We start from the raw sequence: 18,229 nt of genomic DNA, 5'->3' as shown, positions 1-18,229 counted from the left end.
TATCAACATTGCTTACATAACCATAACACACTCCACTATACATCCCAAATTTGTGCACATCCATTTACATGCACAATCTCCCATAATACACATATACTGATTATATTATAGCCCACTTGTGATCACATTACAACACACAATCATTGTATAATTTTATTGTACATGTAGCCACCTGCATAAACTAAACACACATGCACCCACCCCAGGGTTATGCTTGCAATATGCAATCTTCACCCACATGTGCAATGCATTATTAATGCAAACAAGGTGCACATAGATATTTTCAACTGTCAGGTATCCGATTGCCATTGATGCATGGTATAAACATTTAGTGTGCACAAAGTATATGTTGATCAATAAAATTATTTCATAGAAAGACATAGTCTTTTAACACATGTTTGCTTAAGTGTGGGTTTTAAGCAGGATTTGCAGCGTCCACAGTTGCAGCCAGCACAGGTTCCGCAGCGGCGTTTTCTTTTTTTTCTTGCTATAGACATAGTAATCGCATAATACATACTGTAGGAACAATACCCACTACTATGATAGGTTATGAAATTTACATAAAGCAATAGCATCTTCAATGAAACACAAGGAGAACTAATTAATAATGAGTCTATGTCTCAGGGTTGAGGGATCATGATATTGTACAAATATGTATTATGTATATCTGGGCTTCTTATCACTCCCAAGAAATAGTAGGCAAGTTTATTTCCACACATACGTACCTGTACCCTGCTGACTTCCGCTCACAACTAGTGTGGAAAATCTCTGTTGTAAATGGTCTAGCATTAACAGTTCACATACTTGTGCCCTGCTGACTTCCGTTCACAACTATTGGGGAAAATCTCTGTTGTAAATGGTCTAGTATTAACAGTTCACATACTTGTGCCCTGCTGACTTCCATTCACAACTATTGGGGAAAGATCTCTGTTGTAAACCGTCTAGTATAACTATCTCACATACCTGTACCCTGCCGACTTCTGCTACCGACTGGAAAATCTCTGTTGTAATGGTCTAGTATTACCATCTCACATACATACCTGTACCCTCCTGACTTCCATTCACAACTAGTGGGGGAAAATCTCTGTTGTTAACTGACTAGTATCACCATCTAACATACCTGTACCCTCTTGACTTCCGTTCACAACTAGTGGGGAAGTATCTCTGTTGTTAACTGACTAGTATCACCGTCTTACATACCTGTACCCTGCTGGCTTCCGTTCACAACTAGTGGGGAAAAATCTGTTATTAACTGACTAGTATCACCGTCTTACATACCTGTACCCTGCTGACTTCTGTTCACAACTAGTGGGGAAGTACCTCTGTTGTTAACTGACTAGTATCACTGTCTCACATACCTGTACCCTGCTGACTTCTGTTCACAACTAGTGGGGAAAAATCTGTTATTAACTGACTAGTATCGCCGTCTTACATACCTGTACCCTGCTGACTTCTGTTCACAACTAGTGGGGAAGTACCTCTGTTGTTAACTGACTAGTATCACTGTCTCACATACCTGTACCCTGCTGACTTCCGTTCACAACTAGTGGGGAAAAATCTGTTCTTAACTGACTAGTATCACCATCTAACATACCTGTACCCTCTTGACTTCCGTTCACAACTAGTGGGGAAAAGTCTCTGTTGTTAACTGACTATTATCACCGTCTCACATACCTGTACCCTGCTGGCTTCCGTTCACAACTAGTGGGGAAAAATCTGTTATTAACTGACTAGTATCACCGTCTTAAATACCTGTACCCTGCTGACTTCCGTTCACAACTAGTGGGGAAAAATCTCTGTTCTTAACTGACTAGTATCACCATCTAACATACCTGTACCCTGCTGACTTCCATTCACACACACTAGTGGGGGAAAATCTCTGTTGTTAACTGACTAGTATCACCATCTAGCATACCTGTACCCTGCTGGCTTCCGTTCACAACTAGTGGGGAAAAATCTGTTCTTAACTGACTAGTATCACCATCTAACATACCTGTACCCTGCTGGCTTCCGTTCACAACTAGTGGGGAAAAATCTGTTCTTAACTGACTAGTATCACCATCTAGCATACCTGTACCCTGCTGGCTTCCGTTCACAACTAGTGGGGAAAAATCTGTTCTTAACTGACTAGTATCACCATCTAACATACCTGTACCCTCTTGACTTCCGTTCACAACTAGTGGGGAAAAATCTGTTCTTAACTGACTAGTATCACCATCTAACATACCTGTACCCTCTTGACTTCCGTTCACAACTAGTGGGGAAAAGTCTCTGTTGTTAACTGACTATTATCACCGTCTCACATACCTGTACCCTGCTGACTTCCGTTCACAACTAGTGGGGAAAAGTCTCTGTTGTTAACTAACTATTATCACCGTCTCACATACCTGTACTCTGATCATTATCTAAAAATTGATATATGTGATAGCTTCATTAGTGTTATGGAAAATGTTGGTACATGGGAGGTACACATAAACCTGGCCAATGTGTACTTAAGGTGGGCAAGTAGACCTCTGGGATGGTAAATGATCCAAATAATTAATTTGGTTTATATACAATCATGATGAAAATGTGTGACATGGACCCAGTTACTGACTTGTAAGGCCAAGCAAGACTGTCAATCTGTGGTCTATAACTGTAAGTTATAACTATAACATAAAATTAGAAATTTCACAAATTAGAATAAGAATAAAAGCAATGAAACAAGGGAGGCTGCAGTTATAATACATTCAAATAGTCTAGGGATTACACATCCACTATTATAGCTGCAGGTGTCTGTGACCTGCTTTTTATTTCTATCATCCCTACTCTATACGGCTCAAAAATGCGGGCCTGGACTGGAATATGGAGTGGTCATTTTGCTTCGTTTTCAGCTATGTTCCACACATTATACAGTGTTAATGATGAAGAGCAGAATGAGAAGTGCCTCAAATGTGCCTCTGACTAACAATTACTGCAATGCATTATCTGCGATTCTACTTCAATCTCAGCTACGTTCTGCCCGTTATACAGCATTACTGAGGACCATATGAGAAGCACGTACAAGGAAAAGTCTTTCAGCAGTCTATCAAAGCATTGAAATCATCTGAATTATTTATTTCAGTAAGTTTTTTTTAGTGCAGATCATAATGCTAAAAATATATTAAGGGCTTTTATTACAATAGAGAAAACAATTGATAGCCAGGTTGAATTTTGGGTGCCATACACCCTGTACTAACACTATCAAGTACACTAGTCAACCCTCTCTTGCTCACTAAACATCATTCTACTGATGCCAAACCTTGAATTGTGGTATTCACAGTGTCAAAATAAATGCTGCTGCCCCCTTTCCACCTACCTTCCTAAAATTAAATAAGGTGTAGTCACTTTCCTATTGTTTCTTTAATTTATTTTTACCAAACTTAAAATTTCCTATTTTCCTTCTACTTGCTCGTTTACTTTTTGTCTGATGAACCAACACATACATGGGTGTACCACATCAAAAGAAAGAGGAGAGTGGCCAGTACCACACTAAATATTTTTGTATGAATGTACACCCAAAATATCAATTAGCGTAAATGAATGACCCAATTTGCTTCATTTTCAGCTATGTTCAGCCCATTGCACATTGTTGTTAATGAAGAATAGCAGAAACCCCTCTGTAATCAATACAGTCACTATGAAAAAGATGGAAATCCATCCACACTACTGTGAATTTACACCTTACACTGTCAGCAAGGACAAATGGGACACAAGGCATGTCTATGACGTGAGTATTGCATGTTCTGTGGTATGCAAAAAGCACTAGTCTGGCTGAATCAATATCTAACCTTGAAAAAAATTAGAGTCGTGCTTGTGTGTAGGTTAGTTAATAGCCAATCAGTCAGAAAAAAATCCTTTTAAATAAAATTGTCTCATATTTGGTCTGAAGACACCTTTGGGCTTGATTCTACCGACCAATACTGCCAAGGTGCCATAAAGATGAGGCTGGTTTCCAGTCAATACTTTGGCGAAAAAATGGTTTGTTCAAATTGCACTTCCTTAGCAACAAAGTAGTAAACAATGTGCCTGGCTGCCTGTAGCTACGTAGTTGCTATTATTCACTGAACATAATATGTTCAGTGGACAAATAAACAATAACTGTCTTCTAATGATGTCAGTAATGTATACTATGATTTCCTCAATTGATAACTATATGTATTTGTCTTGTGCTACAATTCACAGCAGTGGAGTATAAGTATTTACTGATCTGTGTTATAATTACATCAATATTATACATGCGTATGTAAGTAGATACAGTATATCTTTAATGTACAGTACCCTCACCAAAGTAGAGCCTCCAGAGCTTTGAAACATTTTCAAACCTTCTTACAAAACCTTTTGCGGGTCCATCGGTTCCCATAATGGGGTAAGATTGGTTTTTTTGGTTGACCTTGTGCCCCAAAATAACGATGTCATAACCAACTTGGTTAAGTTGATTTGCCAAAAATTTTATGGTAAAACCATTAATATTATGTGTGACTGCCTGAGTAAAAATCTGTAAATTCTATTTTGCTATATATTCATCAGTGAATTGAAATACATATAGTACACACATGTACTACATACATAACCATAAATAATATACCCCCTGGATTGGAAACTGTGCCGTGCACCCATAGACTTTGTACAAGAACCAGTGTCCTTAGGCTGGTTTCGCGCCTCAACAAATTTAATCCTATTACAGCAGAACGGTGGCATTAATGACTTTATTTTGTTACGAGAATGACTTGTGGTGTTGTTATGATAATTGTTTTGGTTAGTTTGACCACTTCGTGTCACTGTTGGTCAGAAGGCTTACAATGGTGGACTACATGCTTTGTTGGAAGCACATTCTTGGCTAAACTAAGCGCTGTAGGTAGAAAAAGAAAGTATCACAAGGTTAACTATGCTATAAAGAATAACCTTGGCTAAATAATATGCCTTCCCATAACTTCTTTGGCAGGTTTTTGGGATGGCATTTTTGGCAAAACTGTAGCACATTCTCTTTGTGATTCTAAACAGTATCGCTGTACAATTTATACTACGAAGTCATCAAATAATGCTCCATGGTACAGAGCTCAAAACAATGGTCGGCAGTCGGCAGTTTTCAGTACAAATGCCACGAATAGCCGAGCAAAATTTACTTTGATCTGCAATTACTGCCAGGCATTTGAATACAATAGCATATTGTGACAAGTGTGTGCAGCTGGAACTACTTAGAATCAACATAGGAACAAGGTGTGAGCTACAAGAACAAGCTTAATAAACTTGGGCAAGTAAAATAGCTTGCCTCAATGCCTCAATCATACTGTAACATTGCAAAGTGCAGGCCAACAATCAGTAACTGCAGGACAAAGTCCACTTTAGTCTGCAATTACTGCAGAACATAATTTTCCGGTTATTTTGAGCGGTCAGAGTACGAAGGGCATAGCGTACAGGATTTCAGTATTTTCCTTGAATGTGCCCAAACCATCTGATCTCGTGTTCAGTTTCGCTTCTACGGTTTGTACAATAAAGAGACAATTTGCCTCGAAACTCGTTGTTGGCTTCCAAAACACCTTGAGAAGAACCCTTTACCAGTGGTGAGTCTTGTTTTTGCCCAGAGAAACTTGAAGGGGGCGCGAAGCCAGCCTGTAACCAGTGGCGCTTACTAGTTTCCAATCCAGGGGGGTATATTATCTATGACACAACATATGCGTGTACAATCACTTCTGTACACAGTGAAATGAGCAATATCCACAATGATGTTTCGATTACGTTTCGTGTACGTATATCTATGATGTCACAAAACAAAATGGCTACCACAGTGTGGGACTTTGTACAAGGAAGTATCGGGCGAGATAATGTTCCCTATGAAAACGTTTACAAATTTGAAAAAGGGTGAAGGTGAGGCATATAGTATATAATGCAATACAAATAAGCATAGATGTCTCCAAATTTTAAATTTTCGGTCTGCTTTCCTTGTTGGAGCATGTTTTGAACTGTTACGGTACGTGTACTACTTCTTACCTTTATTATCTTGTGGTTCCATGTGTAAAATATTACAGTGGAACCTGTCTATAATGGTCACCTTGGGACCAGATATATCTGGCCCTTATATACAGGTGGCTGTTATAGAGAAAACCTGTATAAGGTGGTCAGCAGCATTTTAGTGGCTATGGCCGTTATTAACTCTTGCTGTTATAAATGAGTGATTATTATTAAGAGGCTCGCGCCAACCGCAATGCAGTAATATTTTTAGTACAGAAAGGACAAGGTGAGCTTGTTATGAATGTTGGTTATAGCTATTGAATACGTTTAAGCAATGGAGTCTGATAGATTATATAGTATTCATTGAACGGCTGGAAGTGTGATAATTGTGCATTAGTTGAAACTGTGCCGTGGTGCCAGACAGTTGGCTTAACAAGCCACCATAAAAGGTAGCGACCGCTATATGAAGGAGAAAGTTATGTATACAGTGATTCATAGTCGAATTCTTGGTTGGCTGTTATACGCGTTAGACAGGTGACCGCTTAATGCAGACAGCAATGCATACATTTGTATGGGAAAATATTTGGGACCTCGTGTCCATGGCCGTTATGCAGAGGTGACCGCTTAATCCAGGTGACCGTAACACAGGTTCCACTGTACAGGCAACATTTATTTCGAATATTATGGCACTAACACGGCCATTTAGTCAATTATAACATCAAATTTTGTAATCACAACGTAACGAAACGTCATTGTGGATATTGCCATCATCAGTTCACCTGCTCATAGAGTTTGTACAAAGAAAACAGCTATGGTTGTTTGATTATATCACATCAGAATTACCTTCTTTTTTACACATGAAGGGATACAGGGAAAGTTAGCTTGAACTCCCTGTTCAACCTAGCTAACTCTTTGTAGTTGTTAGTGATACCTAATAGTTATGTTGTGGAGCCTGTCTTAGTGGCCACCGGTTTATAAAGCCTAATTTGGAATCATAGAAATAAAACAAGCAAGTGTCTACACTTGAAGAAATACTAGCACACATTTAATCCCTACCAATTTATAACCATGACAGTATATTTGGAGATGTAGGCATCTTGTTTTACCGATTGATCTTAAAATTCTAAAATTTTCCTTGTACTCCTTTATTAACTCACTTATTGTAACATGATTATGACTCACAAAACCTCGTATGTCATATCAAAAGAAAGAGAAGCACCAGGCTAAATAATTATTTTCATCTAAATTAATGCACATCCTGACTATTTTTAGTTACAGTGTATATGTTCAACAGCATTTTAAATGAAAACTAATAGAAGAAGCAAGTACAAGCCACTGATTATAAATACAAGCCATGAGTTTGGACAAAAGTTAACAAAAATAGTAGTGTCCTACATACATACATTGTCACTCTGTGGCCAGGGGATTTAATAATAAAATATTAGTTTTAATGAAATATCTGCCAAGCCATTATTAAACCTCTACCGTATGACAGCAATTTCTGACTGAAGAAAAAGAATTAATGCACACTTTATCAGCTTTGACATAAATCAAGAAAATACACAGCACTTCTAAAGGTAATTATGGATACTGAATCTAACTGATTCGTTCAATTTGTCAACCTCTTTTTTCATCAACATTCATGTTGTTTGAGCAAGAGCATCAAATAGTACAAGTGCAATGCTATTGTTTAATGCTCACCAAATTGCAATGTGGCAACATTTTTATACAATTGATTCATACGTTCTTGTACAGTTGTGATAGCAAATCAGTGGCATGTTTCCTGGGTGGGCCAGTAGCTAGCCTCTTCTGTGATTCAGGGAATCTCATTTTGCAGCCATCACAGAATTCACAACGAATGTGAGATTGATGCCCACAGTGCTGACACCGTTTAGTAGGCACAGTTGAAACTTGTTCTATTAGCCATTAACAATGACACGATTACAAAGCACAATATATGGAGCACTACTATTATACTATTTCTCAATAGTTAGAACAATAGGTCACTGTATATGCATGGATGCAATTTCATGGCCCCATGGCCAATTGGTATTCAAAATATTTTAATTAAGCAATTGACACTTCACATCTCCATGTGTAACAGTGTAATTGTTTCTTTACTGTATTAAGCTTTAGCTGAGTTGTTTGGCAACAATACCTAGTAGTTAGCATGCACTTGTACTCTGCCTGATATAAATGCAAGACTGCAGGCAGAAAACAAAGATTGTATACCTATTCTGTACCATTCACTCAATATTAGACTGCACAGCTACATTTCTGTATAAGGTAGAATGCTAATACTGATCATGGTCTTAATGCAACAACATGACAACATTTACACTCTTGGCAAGCCAAAAAACTGGTTGTCGCAATAAAATGTAATGGTGAGGTTTATTTAGCTTTTAGGAATGAATTATAAGGTGAACTGTGAAGATAGAGTCAGACTATTAACTGCGCATGCATTCATATACATACGTATATACGTGTAGACTAAAGAGCTACAGTGTTTGCTTTTTTAGATTGCCATTGACTGCTATGACATTTGTTGTATACCCTTAAACAATCGAATTTTGCATTATAAGACTTTCAATCTAACTTTAAAGTGTCAAGTGAGGTGTTGTAATGGTGTTGGTTGCCGGCACTTATGTAATGTTGTAAGAAACCACAAGCAGTGATATAATGTATAACGGACTCTCTGCAGTCTGTGCCATATACAAAGTTTTGGCACTTTTGACACGGAGTGGTGCATCTCATGATATCAGAGACTAGTTAGAGTGACTTCTTAACTGAGTGATACATTATTACATGGTAATTTCCTACGTAGTAGTAGAGGTATTCTGTTTCATACAGTACTTACAACTGTATGTATAGAGAAGCGCCTAGTAGTGACAATTATGTTTAAAAATTCATAAAAACGTGATATTTTCTTACGTCACGATGGTGAACAATGTATTGTAGGTATGCATAGAAAGAGTGAATCGCAAAGAGTAGACCAGTTAGAAGAGTTTCTCCAGAGGGATCGATTCCTTTATGTGTATAACAGAGTAACTGGAAGAAGGAGCCCCATCCGTAGTTCATGTGGAGAGTTATAGTCCAAATTAGATTTGTTACCCGTACTTTTGTATGAGATTCATGATAGTCATTTACCATCAAAAATTCTTGGCATACCACTAATCTTATTATACTGATCATATTTGTTCACATAATAATATGCACATATCCTATTATGATGAGTTTATTCCCAATCTGAAACACTCCAGCTCCAGCTTTGCAGTCCTAATATCAGCCAACAAGTAAATATTCTGCAGCGGTGAATAATTTATTTCTGCCTTGACCCTCTCAATTTAAAGATCACCACTGCAACACGAGACTCACACACAAGCAAATAGGTGGAAATCAGTTTTACCACACATTCCCTACCCTGATTTTTCCTGTATTTAATATTCAGTTTCCTTCAGCTACAACCATATTATATTAATTCCCCGCCATAGTAGAAACTGACCTTCTATTGTCGCTTCGATCAGCATCTGAGGTTGAATGTCTAGTGCCTCGCCAGCCATTGTCTTTTACTGTGTTGACAATTACTCTAGGCCTCTTCTACCCCTTCTGCAGGCCTCGTGTTAGGATTTCCAATGAAAGTGCACTGTGCGCGCTTCCAATGGTCCCGTAGTTTGTATGGAGAAATACTCTATATCGAGGGTATAGAGTAATAGTGTTAGGCGCAAGCTGTGAATTTGCGCAGTTTATAAATTGCGCTGCGCATTTTGTGAATTCATAATTTGCGTAACAATTTATAAATTGCTGCGCATTTTGTGAATTGCCATAATATTGCACGAAAGCTGCGCATTTTATGAACTCCTAGATTCAGCGTACCGTTTTTGTCACGTTCTGCATGTCGTAGCTGTCTTCCTCTTCCATGACTAATAGAAATGGAGCATTGGAGGCTCAAAGCCATGCAATACAAGTCAATACACCAAACTAAAGTTGTATAGAAATGCTGCTGCACAAGTGCAAGTATGGGTGCACAACTGTATTGTAGCAACTTGCTATTGTCAATAAAGGTCCCCCTGGGCAAACTAGCTGATTGCCCAGCACCTAATGTTAAGATTGTCAGTATTCTCTCTCATTCTCATAGCCTGTAGCTATATGACTTGCGCAGCTGCTATTATGTACACAAACAAAAATTGTTGCACAAATGTTTTGATTGACATCAGGCATACAGCTATATGTTATCCAATATACAATCTCCAGTATATCGAAGTTACAACAGCTCCATATCTTGATATATACATGATCATAACCATCGTCATCTTCTCTTGCTGTAACTGTATGCCTTCTCAAAAACCGCACATGATATCCCAATGTACAAGCAATTTGTTACACCTTACCTATATGGAGATAGCACATTTTTCAAATGCATTATTGTGGATAAAAGTCTCACCAAGTGAGCTGTATCAATTTCTGAAAACCAATCATCTTGCAAGGATGGCATTAGTCATCCAATGGTTCTATAAACAAATAAACATTAATTTTAACTGTTAAATGGTCTGCATAAAAATCAAATTTGTTAATATATTTGTGTGTCACGTTATATAAAGGTTTAAACAAGTCAGTCAGAAATTTCAAGCCAGCTGCAGGTGATTAGTTCAATTATAATCAAAGCAATTTAGCAGCTGCAATTATTTTAACTTGTTATATCTCATTGATTAAAGGCTTTACTGTTGCTGTTTTTTCACTTTTGTAGATTTTGAGACATTTCTGCTTAAAGGAGTTGTCACAGACTGTCTATGCTGCGTATAGTGTATTCATGATAGGTTACTGGAACAATAGAACTTTAGTATGCATACAGAACTTTTTTAATAAAATCATTTTAAAGCTCTGTATTAATTCTAAGGAATGATTTATAGTTAAATTAAAGCCTTGCTGTGCATTACTAGTCAGACCTAGCCAGATGGAGTCCATGCCAAATCAAAGTAATAATCTTGCTCAGAATCACTTTCATATTTAACCTCCAACTTTGTCATCGTTTTGACAAGTACTGGTTTATGTTATGAATCTATTAGAATGCCCACTGGAAATGTATTTGTTCCTTTATTGTGAAAATGACAAGTGGAGTTTTCGTGTACTGAGCTTCATTTCATACCATCCTGTTTGCCAAGAGTTGTTCTTTCTCATAGTACTTGCGAATCTGAAATTCGTCTTTTGAGCGAAAAGATATGCGAGTGCAAAGTGTCAGTACAATAGAAACTATGCAACTTATAGTGAACAAATCAGTGAAGCTGGGCCAAATCTCTGCAAACTTCTTGATATGCTGCAGGCCAGGATTGGAAGCCCTGATAGTAATCTGCATGGATACATGTATAACACTACACCATATAATATAATGGCAACGCTTAATTATGTTAGCAGCTCTGAAAAAGCTTTTTAACATCAGCCAGAAAGGTATTCCACAGATGAGTGGCTTTCTATTGAAAAGTTTTGCGTGACGGCTAGATGACATCACATATTGTAGGATTAGCAAAACATACTGTAGGTCTGGTATGAAAATTATCTGGCTACCAAACAGAATTGAAAGGAAAAGTGAAATTTCCCTGGTAGAATGGTATGATGATGGAACATGGTACACACTGTAAGTTAAGGAACAGGAAACTTTAACCACTGTAAATGAGTTTAATGAGTATTATATTCCAAAATGTGACATGGTATATTTGTGTGAGCAACAACAAACACTAACCTGGTTCTAAAACGAACAACCTGATTTATAACCACTATTAAAGGGGTTCCATATTGGTAAAGCATAGTTCAAGTGAGATGACACAACCTAATTCAAGTGATTGTTATGGCTATACTTTCATACCTTTTCAGTTAGCCTACATGCACTACTTTCAGTAGAGTGCACACACCATGTCTAAACTTATTACTTTCTTTACGGTTTAGTCCCACACAGAAACTGAGTTGCTTACTGTCGGGTCTATAGAGCAAACTTCTGGCTAACTTTTCATCCAGCCATTCAGTTAAAATCATAGTGCCTTTTTCCGAGCTCAGTTTGCCTTGTGTGTTTTGGACCGCCAACATGATCCCACTTATTAAAGTCTTCAACCTGAACTTTCTGTAACCTTCCGGCATAACTCTTTCACCTTGAACAGCTCACTTCAGACTGACCTCACTACTGGCTACTGCCATGAGACCTCATTCGTCCTGCTTCTCATCCGGGACGGAACCTGGGAAGGAACTCATCGTCACACCTCACATCACGTCTCGAAGAAGACTCGTGGTCTAAAAAGTGAGCACTAAAACAAAAACAGGCGAGTATACTATTGTAGTTTCTCGCCCTTGGGATGTCAGCCACGTACGACACCCGCCAGCCAGCACCTGAGCAATGGTATTTTCTGTCGGTTATGCAATATTAGACAGAAAAGGGTAGTTGGAAAAGGCGGATACGGTCGGACGCGGACACGGACGCGGACATTTTCAAAAAGCACTTTTACATTTATGTAACAGTTATTTTTCATACCTAATGCTGTTTTTACAGCAGTCTTCGCTTCGAGACCCAGGCGTCGATCCTTTCATAGCGCTTATCCATTTATAAGCGCACGTGCGAAGGACTAGACCAGCACTCCACAGCATGCCAAAGACCATAATGGTGTTGTACACATGTTCTATAGTCTAATACGGAGTTATATAGTTGTAGAGATTAGCTTGTATTCCCCATGCAACTTAGCTTAGCAGGCCAAATCCACAATCTTACGCCTTTTAGTATAAGGCGCAGGCGCTTATACCGAGTGTTGAGGATTTCAAGGACCTGGCCTACGAGATTAAGTTGGGACGTGCTAGATTAATCTCTGTGACTCTGAATTAGATTTCTAGAGCAAGTATACAACACTATAATGGTCTTTAGAGTGCTAGTTTATCCTTCGCACGTGCGCTTATAAAAGGATAAGGGCTATGAAAAGATCGACGCCTGGGTCTGGAGGCGAAGACTGCTGTAAAAACAGCGTTAGGTATGAAAAATAACTGTTATATAAATGTAAAAGTCCTTTTTGAAAATGTCTGTGTCCGTGTCCGCGTCCGTGTCCGACCGTACCCGCCTTTTCCAACTACCCGACAGAAAATACGCTCTCCGCGGTACGTTATTGCGCATGCGTGGCGGGATAATTGGGGGTATTTAAATGAATGGTTGGTTGCTAGGGCAATTCTAGGCCGTTTACCAAGCTACTGTTGCTTCATTTTTTCCTCGTTCGAAATGTCTGCTACTTCTGGAGTAACTGTCACGGTTATAAACCCTTTAGTCACTTCAATGGCTGGTGGTGGAAGCAGTGGAAGTGGAGGAAGCTCCAGCAGCTCATTAGCTACCGCTACTTGGAGACGAATGCTAAACTGGACCGTATCGCCCACATAGTGACCGCTTCCCAGGCAACGACTCAGCAGTCTATTGAGGCCTTAAGGGTTGAGTTCCGGAAGGAACAGGAAGAAACTGCAGAGAGAGCAGCCAAGAAAGCTCGTCTTTCAGCAGAAGTAACTTTCAGAAAGAAAGGCAATGAGAGGCAGTTCCGCTTCAACGAGTCACTCCAGGAACACCTTCGTGTAGCTCATGTGAAGCTTGAGGAGGTTACGAGTTCTCCCCCTGTGTCTTCCGAGCTCCGGCAAGTACAACTTGCAATAGAGGAAGGTATGCGTTTGTTGAAATTCCGCCAAAAGGCTATCCGGCGGTTGGCGGACCGCTCAGAGTTCGGTTGGTCTCTGAGTATGACGCAGACGAGTTGGCTGATGATAGTGACGACGAGAATAAGATAGAAAAGGCCGAGAAGGCTGCGGAAAGGAAAGCAGCAATAGCTAAGAAGCACAGGAGATACTAGCACTGTATACGGAATGGACGCTGTCCGCGAATCATTTCACTTGGCGGACTGTATACGGGTGTAAACCCGTGCGGTGCCCGCCTAATGGCTTCCTCCACTACGCGGATACAACGCCTATACCCGCAAAGCAACTTATTCTACAACGCGGACAAGACAGAAGTAACGGGTAGATAATTATAGTAGCTACAGGCTCCCACAATGATGTATCTATAGGGCTAAAACCACAGATTCAGAATTATAGCCCATGCGCGTTATAGCTTGAGGCCTGCACTCACTACTGTCCACTTTACCAGTCAGGTACTGGAAGGTGAACATTGGAGGCAAAACCTGTACGAGGTGCTTATCACGAGCCTGGACACATAGAGGCCAATGAATGACTGATAAGAAAAATCGAGAGTATCGATGCCGGAGTTTAGGTATTAATGGTGAAACTGGCGCCTGGGCACTTGAAAGCAGGCGACCACTGTGTCTCGGTGCTGGAAACACTTTGCACATGATGCATCAGCTAGCACGAGACCCCTCCTCGCCACAGATTATACCCCAGCACTCGTGTTTAGTGGCAAGTACCGCGGGTGCGGTTACCATTACGGCTGCAAGAATCCAGACCTGCAGTTATTATTATTATTATTATTATTATCAAATTTACCACAATGGAAGGCATACACAAAAGGCAAAGCCTGTACAAGGTGTCAGCCACAAAAAAGAACACTACAACTACAAAAATATACAACAAACAAATATTACAAAACTGCACAACAATACAAAAACATCAATTAACACACACATAATGGTATAACGAATGCCGGAAGGATTTTGGATTTGGATCATTGAGGATGGATAATGGTACAGAATTCCACAGAAAGACAGTGTTAACAAAGAACGAATAACGACGAGAGTTGATGGTTGACTGTGGTGGGTTTATTGACAAGTGATGACTTCTAGTAGATGAAATTGAATTAAATTTACAGTGACAATTAAACTTGATGGCTGTATGTTGGTGATAAATATTATGGAGGAAAGAAATAGAAAGGTAATGACGTCTTGATTCAAGGGTAGGGAGATTAAGCTGAGAGCAGCAATCACTTGAAGATACAGTCCATGAATTGGTCCGTGGACTCCAGCGACTGCCACAAATCCAACGTGCTGCCCTATTTTGCAAAGATTCAAGCAATTTAATATCTCCCTTGGCATGTGGAGACCACACAACAGCAGCATACTCCAGAGTCGGGCATACAACTGCTTTGTACGCCGCACACTTGGCCACACAGCTGCATCCAAACATTGAGCGCCGTAAACAGTTTAAGGACTTGGTGGCCTTATTAATTCTGTGGCATATTATGGCACAATATACCTACATCAACTTTTTAAGCTAGCCTCACCCCCGGAATCCCGATACACCTACTGGGGATTTGACCATCTACATCCTGGGGCTTTTGATGGTGGCGGTCAAAAATCATTTTGATAAATTAATTCCCCTCAGAAACCCCCTTTTGAGGTGGGAATATAGTGGGGTTTTAGCTTCAGTACTGGGAAATTTGACACTATACCTTGTCAAATCTGCTATATTCCCCACCCTACCTGGAGTGGGACATGAATAGTGCATTGAAGTTTGGTAGAACTCACCATAAAAGCTGTCATATTAACAAATACTTGAATTGGAGCTATGACATCATGGGAAGTGTGGCTTCATGGACCAAGTAACTAAACTAACTTCGTAACAGTATACTACATCCCCCTTCTTCAATAAGACACTCAGAACATTGTTTGTCATGCATTAATCAATTATAAATTATTATACTTCTTTCATTCGTGTTTCCCATTTATGGTATGTACTGTCCAACTTGACAGCAGCTCATGGTTATAGGCTAGCTTCAATCACATGGCAAAGTTGTTAGCCCAGTTGCATACCTTTACCACGTCCAGTATGTGCATAGACAGGTGACATATATAATTATTACGATGATAATTTCACTGTGACAGTTCATTTAACCTGCAAACAGAAACAAACAACTCAATATGTAGTAGTTTCAATAGCCGTATGTGTCCAACTCAGCAAAATCCTCGTATGTGTCCAACTCAGCAAAATCCTCGGCATATCACAAAGCACCACTGCTGGACCTGTATAAGTGTTGTATATGTACAATTCATTAATTATCGAACCTGACAAACACATAATGGACAAATCACATGCTGGAAGGAATGATGTGGCGGACACGGCTTTACAATACAATCATTGTTATACAATTGCTTTACTTTCAGCAGGTAGTACATATGAATAGTAGTTAGCATATTATATAGTTACTGTGGGCTTGTCCCACCACCCTTGCATACCATCCCACAATTCAGCTCCATTTCACAGTTTTAACTATGCCACTAATACAAGCTTGGAGTTCCACATGCCAGACAAGTGGGCAGTTTAAATCTTGCGCTACACAGTCACAACATTAAAGAATACTTATAAGCATTTGATCTGATTAATGCACAGTAAAGAGGAAATTGTTCACTATCAATATCAGTGGATATATAATTAACATCTTGCAGAGGAGGCTGGTCATGCTACATCAAACATCTTATGGTCTCCAAAAATTGTTCAAACCATTCAACTGTGATGCTAAAAATTATTGAATTTAATTATTTTTTAAAAGGACTCTGGGAACCATAGATTATGGTTCCCAGAACCCTACTCAACACTTGTTTGGCTTTCGTAACTAATAAACAAATGCTACGAACATTATGCATACCCACTTAAAAGTGTCAAAGGACTCCATATGGACGATGATATTTTCAGTGCCCCGTTTGGTTCTGCAGGCAATGTCGTAGAGCTATGACACACGGCGAACCATGAGCTCCTCTGGTTTAGGGTAGTAAAGATCAATCACCCTATCTCATACACACTTATGTTAATCCAGTTTGGTAAATCAACTAAGTACTTACACACACACACACACACAGACGCACATCCACACACCAGGAATATGGCAGGAAACACCAACAAAATAGTTATGAGAAATTTTGATAGCTGAGATTTCTAAAAACTTTCATGTTTTCAAAGCTGCAAACAGTGAGCTGCGTACCCACTGATTTTTCCTGTCTAAAGATGGGACATCTTGGCAGGACATGCCAACAAAAGATGGGACATCTTGACAGGACATGCCAACAAAAGATGGGACATCTTGATGGCTGAAAATCATGAGGACAGAGCTATATATAGCTTGTACCGTTTTGCAACTGCGAACATTGTAATAACATTGATATTGATAAACAGCTACGTACCCACTGATTTTTCCTGCCTAAAGATGGGACATCTTGACAAGACTTGCCAACTAAAAGATGGGACATCTTGATGGCTGAAAATCATGAGTACAGAGCTAAAGCTTGTACGGCTTTGAAACTGCGAACACCGTAATAACATTGATATTGATAAACAGCTACGTACCCACTGATTTTTCCTGCCTAAAGATGGGACATCTTGACAAGACTTGCCAACAAAAGATGGGACATCTTGATGGCTGAAAATCATGAGTACACAGCCAAAGCTTGTACGGATTTGAAACTGAAAACACCGTAATAACACTGATATTGATAAACAGCTTTGGCTGTTTATCACAATGCTTATTTTTCCTGTCTAAAGATGGGACATCTTGACAGGACTTGCCAACAAAAGATGGGACATCTTGATGGCTGAAAATCATGAGTACAGAGCTAAAGCTTGCAGTTTATAAAACTGTGAGCATTGTAATAACATAAAATGAGATATCTTGAAAGCTAAAAACCATGAGTACAAAGTTAATTTGTATATTGACAGCGATTATCAAACATAGAACGTCTTTGAAGTGGCCTATTTTCTTCATTGCTTTACAGATACATATATGAAATTACGATGTGGGTTAGGTTTACACCTCTTGAGTTCACCAAAGACTTAAATACAGGTCGGCTCACCATTTTTTTGTTCTAGTGAGGGTACGGAGAGTATACTATCTAACAGGATATCTCGTCGGATGTGTCAGTCACTCTGAGGATAGCTACATGTTAGCCGCTAGCTCAGTACGTCGGTAACGAAGAGACGGTTGTTAAAACCAGACGCACGCCCACAGCCGGCCGAAGGCCGGCTGTGGGCGTGCGCGTGGTTTACTGTAATTGTTTCCGTAAAAGTGTGTGTGTGTACCTATCTATCTACCTATGTACCTATCTACCTATGTTTGTCCGTACGCACCCACGTGAGCAAAATAGTTTAATAACGGTAAAAGCAGCTTTTACGTAAGAAGTAAAAGTGAAATGAAGTCTGTATTAAACTTCTGCACAGGTGAACTTTGCTCTGAGGTGGTTTCTTTTCGGCGGACTGAAATACGGGTGTGGTGACTTTCCTCAGACTACCTTCCCCTTGAGGTTTTCAGGCATTTAGC

At 39.4% G+C, this 18,229-nt stretch overlaps 1 protein-coding gene and 2 long non-coding RNA genes across 52 annotated transcripts; all 3 read right to left on the bottom strand.

Moving 5' to 3' along the window:
* Window positions 1–175: 175 nt before the first annotated feature.
* LOC136238458 (MARCO-like protein) lies at window positions 176–9,674 on the bottom strand. 50 transcript variants are annotated; one of them, XM_066028956.1, is made up of 24 exons: window positions 9,473–9,674; window positions 2,388–2,405; window positions 2,308–2,334; window positions 2,228–2,254; window positions 2,150–2,176; window positions 2,072–2,098; window positions 1,994–2,020; window positions 1,916–1,942; window positions 1,833–1,862; window positions 1,753–1,779; window positions 1,675–1,701; window positions 1,595–1,621; window positions 1,517–1,543; window positions 1,437–1,463; window positions 1,359–1,385; window positions 1,279–1,305; window positions 1,201–1,227; window positions 1,121–1,147; window positions 1,041–1,067; window positions 964–990; window positions 884–910; window positions 805–831; window positions 726–752; window positions 176–487 (listed from the first exon to the last, which is right to left on the bottom strand). In XM_066028956.1, the coding sequence occupies exons 1-24, from the start codon at window positions 9,528–9,530 to the stop codon at window positions 363–365; spliced, it is 771 nt and encodes a 256-aa protein (XP_065885028.1). In that variant the 5' UTR covers window positions 9,531–9,674; the 3' UTR covers window positions 176–362. The 50 variants fall into 50 exon arrangements, with proteins under 50 accessions (XP_065885028.1, XP_065885054.1, XP_065885055.1 ...); XM_066028982.1 differs by adding an exon at window positions 7,714–7,886 and having other exon boundaries at window positions 2,072–2,176; window positions 2,388–2,513; window positions 9,473–9,628; XM_066028983.1 differs by adding an exon at window positions 7,714–7,886 and having other exon boundaries at window positions 2,072–2,176; window positions 9,473–9,628.
* A 320-nt stretch (window positions 9,675–9,994) lies between these two features.
* On the bottom strand, window positions 9,995–12,338 carry LOC136239130 (uncharacterized). The gene is made up of 3 exons (XR_010693364.1): window positions 11,934–12,338; window positions 10,412–10,478; window positions 9,995–10,358 (listed from the first exon to the last, which is right to left on the bottom strand). It is a non-coding gene; the product is annotated as an uncharacterized lncRNA (long non-coding RNA).
* Window positions 12,339–15,759: 3,421 nt separating this feature from the next.
* On the bottom strand, window positions 15,760–17,914 carry LOC136239056 (uncharacterized). Its single transcript, XR_010693333.1, has 2 exons — window positions 17,766–17,914; window positions 15,760–15,944 (listed from the first exon to the last, which is right to left on the bottom strand). It is a non-coding gene; the product is annotated as an uncharacterized lncRNA (long non-coding RNA).
* Window positions 17,915–18,229: the final 315 nt, after the last annotated feature.

This window comes from Dysidea avara, chromosome 11, assembly GCF_963678975.1.
Source record: "Dysidea avara chromosome 11, odDysAvar1.4, whole genome shotgun sequence".
Lineage (NCBI taxonomy): Eukaryota > Metazoa > Porifera > Demospongiae > Dictyoceratida > Dysideidae > Dysidea > Dysidea avara.
This window is presented reverse-complemented; position numbering and strand designations above follow the sequence as displayed.

What these genes read in the sequence shown, in the direction of transcription:
- LOC136238458 (XM_066028932.1), bottom strand. Translation starts at nt 4,381, where the DNA reads ATGGGAACCGATGGACCCGCAAAAGGTTTTGTAAGAAGGTTTGAAAAT. An exon ending in CAGAAGTCAGCAGGGTACAG is followed by an intron (nt 1,386 to 1,436) that starts GTATGTAAGACG and finishes TTTCCCCACTAG; the next exon opens with TTGTGAACAGAAGTCAGCAG. An exon ending in CGGAAGTCAGCAGGGCACAA is followed by an intron (nt 753 to 804) that starts GTATGTGAACTG and finishes TTTCCACACTAG; the next exon opens with TTGTGAGCGGAAGTCAGCAG.